This window comes from Mustelus asterias, chromosome X, assembly GCF_964213995.1.
Source record: "Mustelus asterias chromosome X, sMusAst1.hap1.1, whole genome shotgun sequence".
NCBI lineage: Eukaryota > Metazoa > Chordata > Chondrichthyes > Carcharhiniformes > Triakidae > Mustelus > Mustelus asterias.
The window spans coordinates 349,149-361,013 of NC_135834.1; the positions used below are offsets into that span (position 1 = coordinate 349,149).

General features: G+C 43.8%; 1 protein-coding gene across 8 annotated transcripts in view; it reads left to right on the forward strand.

Moving 5' to 3' along the window:
• The window catches only part of LOC144482011 (signal transducer and activator of transcription 1-like), a 53,449-nt gene extending 41,802 nt beyond the window's left edge, over positions 1-11,647 (forward strand). For 5 of the 8 annotated variants that reach the window (XM_078201263.1, XM_078201262.1, XM_078201268.1 and 2 more), the window contains 9 exons: positions 438-573; positions 2,276-2,328; positions 2,665-2,759; positions 3,918-4,057; positions 6,903-7,094; positions 8,048-8,099; positions 10,037-10,104; positions 10,548-10,589; positions 11,437-11,647. In XM_078201263.1, the coding sequence (XP_078057389.1) occupies positions 438-573; positions 2,276-2,328; positions 2,665-2,759; positions 3,918-4,057; positions 6,903-7,094; positions 8,048-8,099; positions 10,037-10,104; positions 10,548-10,589; positions 11,437-11,474 (816 nt within the window). In that variant the 3' untranslated portion in view covers positions 11,475-11,647. The remainder of the gene's footprint in view (positions 1-437; positions 574-2,275; positions 2,329-2,664; positions 2,760-3,917; positions 4,058-6,902; positions 7,095-8,047; positions 8,100-10,036; positions 10,105-10,547; positions 10,590-11,436) is intronic. The other 3 variants (XM_078201269.1, XM_078201266.1, XM_078201267.1) reach the window with 1 other exon arrangement.
• Positions 11,648-11,865: the final 218 nt, after the last annotated feature.

The following is an 11,865-nucleotide window of genomic DNA, read 5'->3' on the forward strand; positions in this document are numbered from 1 at the left end:
TCAGGAGGATTAGCAGGTAAATGCATGGGGTTATGGGGATAAGGCCTGGGTGGGATTGTTGTCTGTGCAAGCTCAATGGGCCAAATGGCCTCCTTTTGCACTGTAGGGTTTCTGTGAAACTAGTAATGGCCCTTAAATGGAAAAGGGGAAAAGAACCTGGTCCACCAGAATCTCCTTCAATCTCTGGTGGTAATAATAGTTATTACAAATAGGGCCTGGGTGGGATTGTTGTCAGTGCAGGCTCGATGGGCCAAATGGTCGCCTTCTGCACTGTAGGGATTCTATGAAAATGCAGCAGAGGCCTTCATATTGTAGTAAAGATGCACCTGGTTTTGTTCTTTTGTTGAGATGCTGTGTAGCAAATGCAAAATGCTAATGTCATGTTCCCAAATAAAATCTAAATTCGTCTTATGAATAATTGTTCCCCCCTCTCCCAGAATTTGATGTTCTTTTCCAACCCTCCCTCGGCGCCCTGGAGCCAGCTATCTGATGTACTGAGTTGGCAGTTTTCTGCTAACACCAAGAGACATCTGGATGCTGATCAGCTCAGCATGTTGGCAGAGAAGTTATGTGGTGAGTATCTGCAGCTGCAGCCCAGTGTGCTGGGTGGGGCTGCTAACTTTCTTGGAATGAATGGTGGTTATGTTATTGGACTAATAATCTGAAGTTAGATCTAACCATGACTGTTAAGAATTTTAATTCAATTTTTAAAAAAAATGACTCAACTGTTGAATCATTTTTTAAAAAATCCCTGCTGGTTTGCTAATGTCTGGCCTGCATGTAACTGCAGACCCACAGTAACATGGCTGACTCTTCAGCCCTCTGAAGAAAATTAGCAAACCGCTCAGTTGTCTCAAACAACTTTCCAACGTGTCAGACCTAACCAGCAATTTCCACATCCTGAAAATGGATTTTTAAAATGTTAATTTAGCTCTTACTATGACCCTCTCTTCTTCCACATTCTCTTTTCAACGCCTCCCCACCTGTCACCCTGCTAGCCAGTCTTCCTATTCGCACTCTGAAAATGGTAGTTGTGGTTTTTTTTAAAAACACCTTTTTAAATATCCTGTTGTGCTTTTTGAGGTGCAATTCAAAACAAAGTGGGTACCAAGACGAAAGAGGGGACATTAGACGGTCAGAGAAGGCTGTTGATGGTGGAATGGAGGTATGCCAGAGAGATCAGAGTTGGAGAAAGAGAGTTTTGAAGGGGGAGGAAGGGGCTGTAGGAGGTTGGGGAAATGAGGGAGTGAGCTATTGTTTGTTGTGTCTCTTCCCACACCTAGTGGTGCACAAGACAAACTTCCATCTGTTCCCAGAGCGAGGTTTTTCCTGGAACAGATCACTAGCCTGTCACTAGCGGCTTATAGTTTGAGGGCACCACTCTGCATCAAGCGTGGCTGACCAGGAGTCTCTCCTGCTCTTACTGCCAGTCATTGGCATGTTTGGAAGGATTTGCAGGTTGACACTCAACCTGTATGACCGCGTTATGAACGCACCTTCCTTGGCCGTCCAGTCCTGGGATGGGACTCGAACCCAAAGCTTCTGGCTCAGAGGCAGGGAGTGCACCACAAGACCTCGGAGTGAGACTATGAAGGGATTTGAACAATAGACTGAGAGTTTTAAATGTTAAAGCAGGCTGATTTAAGTCAGTGAAGACCAGGGTAATGCGTGACTGGGTTTTGGTGCAGGATATTTTGACATTGGGAATGTCGGAATTTATGTTGGGAAGCCACTGATACAAGAAGGAAATGTGTGGATGTTTCCTGACCATCCTGCACTGGTCTGAATGCTGCAGTATATAGACAGGTAGATCTTTACATTGCCTAGTGTTGCATAAAATGTGGTATTTTCATGCAGAAGGTATTTCCCTGGGTTTTTGAAGAATGTTTTCACCCTAACTGAATGTTATAACTGGGGAGTCTGGTTATTTGGAGATCGAGAGATCAATCCCTTCCCCTAGAGTCAGAGGGAGAGATGAAATTTTTTTTAAACGCAGCGAGTTACTGTGATCTGAAAGGGCGGCAGAAGCAGATTCAACAGGAACTTTCAAAAAGGGGCAATTGGATAAAGGAAAAGAATTTCAAGGCTATGAGGAAGAGCCAAGAGGGAATGGGATTAATTGGGCAGCTCTTTCAAAGAACTGATGGCTACAACGAGCTATACTGCATTCAGTGCTGTAAGATTCTGTGATTTGAACCTTCAGTTAAAATGACAAAATATGTCCTGATTCAGCAGGTTCTCACTTTTATACATGTGTTCTTCTTTCATTGTTTAGGGACTACACAGAACTATGCAGACTATCCCATTACATGGGCAAAGTTTTCTAAGGTTAGTGACTTGGAGCTTTACTTGTGGTATCTAACACTGACCTGTTTGATTCTAAACTGGACAACATGAACTCAAGAAACTTGGATTCCTCTTCTCTTCTTGCCTCTGTCCGAGATTCCCTGGGCATAGATTTGGAAGACAATGGAAAAATAAGGGAATAGGAACTAATTGAAAGCCACCTAGGAGGCTGCAGAAGCATGATGGGCTGAATGGCCTCCTTCTGTACTTTAGATTTTATATTCTGTTCCTATTGTTGCTTGAGAGTCCTGATGCAGGCATTGTGCATACTGGCAGGTTAGTATTAATCATTTCTTTGTTTTGAATGTTTTATTACAGGAGAATTTACCAAATCAGAACTTTTCCTTTTGGCTCTGGTTGCAAGGCATCCTAGAGCTTATTAAGAAATACCTGGAGGATATCTGGAATGATGGGTAAGATGATTGGGGTTCATTCCCAGTGTTGTATTCTGATCACTGACAGAAAATAGAGGCATTAATGAATGACCCCCCCCTTGTACTTTTAAGGCATTGTAAAGAGAGATTTGCGCACCATTAGGTTTGTGTGGTCAATTGAGCCCTCCAATACAGTTGCCTCATCACTTAAGATGTGAGCTAGTGTTATGTTTTTGTATTTGAAGCAACCCTGGGAACAGATTTATGCTTCCCTTCGTGACATTCAGTTCTACTCTGCTGAACAGCAGCAACGTGAAGTTGAAACCTGTCAAATTTGGTTCAAAATCAGCTAGATGTTGAGAGAGCGAGAAAGAATTTAATAAAAAGCCTCTGGTTTTCAGAAACAAAACCGAAATCAGCAGGTCTGACAGCATCTATGGAGAGAGAATCAAGCTAATGTTTCAAGTCTGGATGACCCTTCTTCAGAGCTCTGGTTCTCAGATCTCACCCATATTACTGTAGAGTGGAAGTTATGTCCCAAAAGGGCAGGGTGTATTTATTGAATAAGAAAAGCAGGGAAAACCTTTTGTGTTTCCATTAGTCCAGCAAGGATTTGGTGATGGTGGCAATCTGCCCTCTGGGCCATAGTCTGCTAATTGGGGAAAATATGGAATAACTTGCTTGTAGTTCCAATTAAACATCGCGGTCCCATTTTGAGGGAATGTGTTCAAATCTTAGTTTTAACTGATATGTGAATAGCCTTGTCTCTTAACCTGTTCTGTCTTAAATATATTGTTCCATTTGGGTAGGAAGGCAAGTTTGGCATACACAGTGTTCCCTGCTGTTTGGTAAAGTGGATTCGGGCATTGCTGCCTGTGTGGATATTTGCGGTCTTGTAAAGTTTAACCAGTCTGGCTGAAGCAGAGCATGGGCTGTTGGAGAACTTGTCAGTGCTCAAGAATTCAGTCCTTCCTACTGTAGCACTGTACAGATTAAATAACAGACTTTATCCGAGAATTTCAAAGGTGTCTTCGGTGGAAGATTGCATGGACAATTCATACAGGGTAATTAGTAATAAATTTACAGAGCTAGGGAAATACCACTGGACTTGCCCGTTCTCTCCCCACCAATCTGTAAGGCAATGAAGCAATGTGTTTTCAAGTGGCTGATGTTGGTTTGTGTACTCTTGTCTTCCAGGAACATTATTGGATTTTTGAGCAAAAAGCGAGAACGCAATTTGTTGAAAAGGAAGCCAACAGGCACTTTCCTGCTTCGCTTCAGTGAGAGCTGCAAGGATGGCGGCATTACTTTCTCATGGGTGGAGCACTTGACCAATGGTAAATAATGAATGGGTAAATGCTGGGGACTGGGGCAGTAAGTGGGGTGAGGATTCTTGTGCGCTTGAAACGAATGGGGTCTGGGTTACCCTTCCGAGTTTCAGCTTTTGTGTGGGTCAATTTCTTCAAGTGATCGTGATGAGAACAAAAACAGCTTTGACCTCTTAAAGGCATGCACAAACCAACTTTATCCATCTCCATTCTACATCAGGCCACAAAGCCATTCCCTTGTTTGATTTGAATCCCAGCATACCATTTTCTAGATGGCAGCCAAACCCTCTGGTGAGAGAAGGGGCACAAATATACTCTATACCTGGAATACTGACTACACTGGGTGGAGAAACATTCCAATCTCCCGTACTAACATCTGTTCACTTTTTTAATAAGGAATTTACCCTTAAAAATGAATTGATTGCTTAGGCATGTCCCAGGAATTGTACACCAGTGTCCGTTATCATCACTGACAGAGATGCACATAAGCTTGGGTGAGCTTGGGCGGCACGGTAGCACAGTGGTTAGCACTGCTGCTTCACAGCTCCAGGGGCCTGGGTTCGATTCCCAGCTTGGGTCACTGTCTGTGTGGAGTTTGCACATTCTCCTCGTGTCTGCGTGGGTTTCCTCCGGGTGCTCCGGTTTCCTCCCACAGTCCAAAGATGTGCGGGTTAGGTTGATTGGCCATACTAAAAATTGCCCTTAGTGTCCTGAGATGCATAGGTTAGAGGGATTAGTGGGTAAATATGTAGGGATTTGGGAGTAGGGTCTGGGTGGGATTGTGGTCGGTGCAGACTCGATGGGCCGAATGGCCTCTTTCTGTACTGTAGGGTTTCTATGATTTCTAACTTTCAGTATCCTTTAATAGTATGTGTGAGCAGCTAGGGACTTGCACAACTGGCTTGTACCTATAGTGTTGCCCCTGGAAATCTGACAGTGGCTTAACATTGTGTAAATTAACAATGATAAACTGCATCACCCAAAGAAGCAAGTAGCCTTTCTAAACAGGGCAGATAAATTTAATTTGCCTCTTAAATCCGCCAATCATGGACTTTACCCTAATTGTTTAATTTTGAGAATACTGCCACTAGGATTGGGAAGCCTCTTCTTCCAACACTTGTTTTATGATATACTATGGTCACTGCTTCTGTGATATTTTTTGTTTTTTCCTGAGATCTGCTTTGTACTACTTTCTCTTCCCTCCAACTTTACAGTAATCAATAGGAGGACTCGTCACACTGTATCCTATTGATTCTTTCCCAGGATGGCAGAACTGTAGAAATCCTCACCACTTTTTCCTTCCATGATATGACTTAAATATAAGCTTGGTGTAAAACTACAAGTTACCTGTTTTAAAGTGAGTAAATTTAACACAGCTATACAATTTTCAACAGGACTGCATTCAAAGTTTACTATTTAGAAATTGCTTCAAACGGCTCCTCAACCTGTTTTCCACTATCAGAGGAGACCGTCACGGTAATCCACCAACTCATCGATGAGCTCGAGCAGGCCATCCAACAGATGAAAGCCAACAAAGCTTGTGGACCAGACAGTATACCCACAGAGAGCTGCCATGCTGTCAGCTATCGGCTCACGTCATGACTCCACTCCCCCGGGATGAAGAGAATTTCCCCTGGGATCTCAAGAACATGACCACCATACTATCCATAAGAAGGGGGGGATAAATCTAATTGCAAAAACTGCAGGGGGATTTCTCTCCTGTCCGTTGTGGGTAAGATTCTGGCCCGCGTCCTCCTTGAGCCACTTTCGTCCTGCCACTGAGGAGATCCTTCTGGAAACCCAGTGTGACTTCCGACCATCCCAGGGTATAGAGGACGTGGCCTTTGTTGCTTGGCAGATCCAGGAAAAATGCCAGGCAAAAACCAAGAATTCTTCCTTGCCTTCATTGACCTGAACCAAGTGGTTGATTCTTTAAATTGTGCGAAGCTCTTTGGATTGTTCTCCAATGCTTCGATTGCCCATTGAAGCTTGTCACTATCCTGAGATTTCTGCATGACAATATGACTCTGTCCTGAGTGGCGGATCTGAAACTGACATCTTTCACGTCGGGACCAGGGTTAAACAAGGATGTGTGGTTTATAAGGCTGTTGTACACCATGTTAATATCCTTGAGTTTCCATCAGTGGTGCTTGCTTCAAATCCTGGGGATAAAATGGGAGGACTGCTGGATCAACACTAGCTTCCTCCATGAAGCTGTGTCAACCAGCATTGAAGCCCTGCTCGTGTGGAACCAACTCCAGTGGACCGGCCATTATGTCCAGATGCCCAGTAACCACCACCTTTGGCAGGTTCTCTTCTCCCAGCTCTCCATTAACCAACCCTCTTAAAGGTGGCCAAAGGGAAAAGGTATAAGGATATGCTCAAAGCTTCCCTAAAGCACGGCGGCATTAACACCACTGACTGGGAGGAGAAAGCTGTGAACGCTCTGCATAGATCTACCTGGTCTATCAAGGTGTAAGCCGCTTCGAGGCTCAGTGACTTGAATGAGGCAGAACGGCGGCAGCAGAGGAAGGAGAGGGAAGCCAACCCAGGGCCGCGAACTCCATTCCCCATGTGGATCCAGAATCGGGCTCCTCGGCATCTGAAGACTCACCAAGCCTGAGAGACAGACGTCATCCTCGATTTTGAGGGACTGTCGATGATTTTGAAATTGTACAAGGATTTCTTCCTGAGCTCTTGATTTTGGGACCTAACTTGTTTCTACTATGACTGCCTGTTACTATGAATGTTATGTCTGATCTTATTTTCTGAGCAAATGTAAAGTGACTCTTCTGACAATTCTGAAATAGTTTGTTTTGCTCTGCTTACTGGTCTGTTTCATGCTCTTTAACAGGAGAATTCAAAATCCGATCCGTGCAGCCGTACACCAAGGCTCACCTGACTAACATCCCTCTTTCGGAAATCCTCCGCTTCTACAAAGTGATAGCGGATGAGAACGTCCCCGAGCACCCTCTGTTGTATCTGTACCCAAACATTCCCAAGGATGAGGCATTTGGGAAATATTATTCCGAATCATCTGAAGCAGGTATTTCAATCCGTGAGAAGCAACATTCATTTCCACTCGAGTGTATTCAGATTGTCAAACTGTAACTTTCTGAACAACTCTCTGGTTTGTTCTTTCACACTGTTAGGGAAAGTTTATTTATTCATACCTCAGTTGGTAAAGGATTCTGAATTTAAGATTTTTTAAATCCCTCTGGCCTGACCATATCAACCTCTTTGGTTTTTTACTTCAGTTGGACTCACTTTTCCGTCAATTGGGGCTCAACTTTAGTCAATGTAGATCTACTTCTGGAGTGAGATCTGAACAGCAGCAAGTTCTTGAAGAGTAAATAAAATTTGTACAATAGTTAACGTAAGGAATGTAAATTGGTAATAATAGAATTGGGTGGGGGAAGAAGTAGGAAGATCTGAGCTGAAGTGTTCACTAGCAGTTAAATGTACTTGGAATCATACAGTGCAGAAGGAGGCCATTCAGCCCATCGAGTCTGCACCGACCACAATCCCATCCAGGCCCTATTCCCGTAACCCCATGCGTTTACCCTAACTAGTCCCCCTGACACTATGGAGCAATTTAGCATGGCCAATCCACCCAACCTGCACATCTTTGGACTGTGGGAGGAAACCAGAGCACCTGGAGGAAACCCACGCAGACACGGAGAAAATGTGCAAACTCCACACAGACAGTGACCCAAGCCGGGGAATCAAACCCAGGTCTCTGGTGCTGTGAGGCAACAGTGCTAACCACTTAAATGGTGTATGGTCATTCTACAGAAATCTGCTGACATTTGAATAAAATAGTTCTGTAATGGTATGTCAGCATCACAGGGCATGAGCTAAAAGTTTGAGCCAGGAAACCTTGTATTACCTGAGTCAGCAGATACTGCAGGCATTAAAATCATTTCCCTACCATAAACCAAATTCACTTGATGGAATCGAATTGTAATTCTCTAAAAATGCCTTGTGCTTTATCTGCAGAATTTCGAAACAACAAATACTTGAAAACCCGATTAATTGTGGTATCAGAAAGGTGAGCAAATCATTTTGAATATAGCCCTGTCTGTGTGCATTGCTCTATAAGGCTTGTATTCATGATGGGGGGGGCAGGGGGGGAGGGAGAGAGTACAGTGGTGTGCATGGCTGGCTTAAAGGCTGTCAGTGTTACTAAGGCTCTGAAAATGGAACCGTCGTGTATCCTGCAGGCGTTGCGTAGGTAGTAAGAGCTAAAAGTTCTGTTCCACCCATACCTTTTACACTTCATTGCAAGCCCCTAGTTTAACTTTGATACAGATGGCGAATGCAAGTGTGAAGCCTGAAGAATTTGCTGCTTTCCAAACTATCACTTGGGTTACTGTGTTGGAATTAAAACAAAGAACTTGCATAATTGCAGTACTTGATCATGCCTTTCTGAATGACCCCAAATCACTTCTCATGCAATGAGTTATTTTGATGGGCAGTGGGAGTATCAAAGTACTGACACTCAACGTTTAGCTGTAAAGAAATCAAAAAGTTTTATCAGTATGCACACGAGAGATCTCCCAGGCATAGCCGAGACAAGGCGTCTCAACATTTTTCAAAACGTACATATGGATTCTTTTGTTCTATGAATCAATTAATTATTCCAAAGCTATTTAGCTGTGGCTACTCATCCAGTTCCCATTTCCCATGTCATGTCTTGTTTCAGGTTTATCTTGAGAATGACTCAATGCCTCATACTTCTCTAACAAATTATAATTATCAGCTATTTAATGTTTGCACTCCCCAGCCTGTATATTATAAATTCCCATGGTTGCCCATATTGTCACATATCCCATGATTCCCCACTGCAGCAGCCATTTTGTACATGATACTGTCGCACAGCAAACAATGAGATGACTACGAAATCTCTTAATCCTGCTGGAAGGACAACAGGGGGACTTCTAGAAATAGTAGGGATCTTCAATATCCGTCAGAACAATCCAAGCCATTGTTTAACATTTCTTTCATAGGATGATACCTCTGACAATGCAGCACATAGAATGCAGCACTGATGTGTAAACCATGATCTTTGTGCTCAAATTCTGGTTTGAGGTTTGAACCTACTGCCTTTAGACCAAGTCAGAGTACCCCCGAGGAGACAATGGGTGGAATTGTCCCAAAAAAATTCTAAGTGTCGAATTAGCGTGAAAACTGGAGTAATTCACACTGGCTTTTTCAATAGGAGTTCCAAGAAGAATCTCCGACACCCTGTGCACTGCAGAGGCCACTAGTGTATATATAATAAATCAGTGGGCAGGGCCTATCCTGCTGGAGAGGCTGAAATCGGCGTGCTGAGTGGGACACTGTGTGCCAAGGTGCCAATGCCCAGGGGGCACCTTGGCACTGCTGCATGCCCAGTGGGCAGTACCAAGGTGCCCCCTGGGCATTGGCACCTTGCCCCTTGGGCATTGCCAGGGTGCATGGCTGGCACTGCTAAGGTGGCAATGCCCAGATGGCGCCCGACCCTCTGGGGGGCCTCAGTCATTACCCCACCCCCCAACAAACCCTTCTCCAGTGGGGTTCGAGCTGACACCTCCCCAAAAATGGGGAGCTGTAAACCCCGCAGGGGTGAAATACTCCTGGCGTGGGGGGGGAATGGGGGCTTCAGTCCTGGGCCCGCTAATGGCATTGAAGTTGCATTGCAATTAACAGTTGCATAGTATATGCGGCTCCCCGCCAATCTCTGGTGTGGAGCAGAAGCCGCCGGAAATCCAGCGCTGGGAGACTATCGCGGGGGAAACGCATGTGCGAAATCTGTCCGCTGCGAGATTCTCCCGGCCTGCTGCACTATGGGAAAATCCCCCCACCCTCCCCCCATATCTCCCAGGTTTCCTCTAATTGGATTGTGATGTAAAACAGCAGCATTAAAGTTGTGAATAAAATTTATTTGGATTTGAGAGATTTCTCTGCTTTCTGTTCCTCTGCACCCTATCCCCTTCCCCCTTGTAGACCATCTACTGATCTTCCTGCTGACGAACTAATGGATGCATGTCAACTGGGGGACATTGAATTATCAGGTAACATTGTTTGCTGAATTTTTTTTTTGACAAGCTAATATCTTGTTTAGGTCCTGCATTAACACCATGTAATTTTGTTGTTTTGAGTGTGACTCCTCCAGTCTTTTCTCTCTCTCCTCTCTTTCTCCTTCCCCGCCCCCCCCCCCCCCCAAAATTAAGTTAGGCATTTTTAATTGAGGAAATTATCCTGCCTCAGTCTGTCTTGAAACTGGGATGTGGGGGGAGCGAATCGGGTTTCTATGGGACCTTTTTGCTTTCTTTTGAACTCATTTTAAGATTACAATCTCCCTCCCCTCCACATGCCATAGAGTATTGTTAAAGCTCTATCTAACATGTATTCCAACAAGCAAGTCCACTTTCCAGCTGATCTGGAGCTTTTCATAATCTAGAATTGGGGAGACCGGTATTGCAATGTTTGTGACACTTAGTATGTGTTCCTCCAGAACCTGTGAAGTGGGACCATATTCCTATGAAAACTTTACAAGGTAGATTGTCTGTCTTGTCTCTCTACTGTTTTTCGTAATGTCTTCAAATGTTTAATTGCTTCATTCCGGTACAATGCTGTGCATTTTAGAATTGGGGAGTCATTGTGCTCCTCTTCACCCATCTTTTGGGTCAGTTAGTGACCAAAGCCATTGCTTGCAGTGCAAAAATTGGCCAAGTTAGCTTGTCTGCTGTATTTAATTTTTTTGGGGAGGGATGTTTTTGTTGTCTTTTGACGTTAAAGCAACTGGCAAAGTCACTGTAATCACACATGGGCTTTTTTTTTAAAAAAAGTGTGAAAATTGCATGGACCCTTTTTGATCAGACGAAACTAATCCTCATTTAGCACTAAATGGGTAAACTCAGATGCAGATCACGGTGGGTGAAATGGAAAATGATGCAGTGCAATGAGGGGGTGTCTTTGGAGCATAATGACATAGAGGAAGCTTTGCATTGTATCTAAATATGGCATGCATGATGCTGACACTTGATGACTTGAAGACTGAAGTAAGAGAGCTCCAGGAGCCGGCCTCATTCCTTTCCTTTGTAAGTACAACATTTATGTGGGTGGAGTGCAGCAGAGAGCTTGGTGCTTGTTTATGTTTGGGGGAAAATACTTTAAAGGTCTCTTACTTAAATGTATGTGCGAGTAGTGAAATGTAAAAATACATGGCTCTCCTGTGCCAAATTTGCCTCCATTTTGTCAAGCCTCAAACAATGGGACATGACTGCAATGGGCAGTCTCCTCCCAGGTTTGTGTTTGTGAATCTTTGACCATGATAGCTCAGTAATGACCATTTCCTTTCCATCACTTTCTCACTTCATTTTTATTCTTGTTTCCCCCTACAGATTTAATGGAATTTCTCGAGACAGATTCTCTGACTTAGAGCACATGATGAAATGATACATTTGAGGGATCTCAAGTTTTAGATGCAAAATAAATCTTCGATGTCATCGTTTCTAGGACATGGACTCCATGTCAACTTTCGTCGTTCTGTGCACTTCATAGAATTATCTTTCTTGTTTTTCATTCTAAGATTAAACTCTTAATTTAAACGGCAAAACTTGAGTTGTTAAACTGCAATAGTGTGTGTGCGGGAAAACAAACCAATACTGGTGATCGTTTTCTGCTAGTCTTTCAAACTATGTCTTGAAATGTAGGAAATTGGATGGAAGTAGGTGAGCTGTGTCACCCCCAAGGAAACTTGCTTACTGGCTAACTGACTAGGAGAGGACATATCAGTGCTGGGGTCCATGTTGTCCCACAGTCATTTTGGG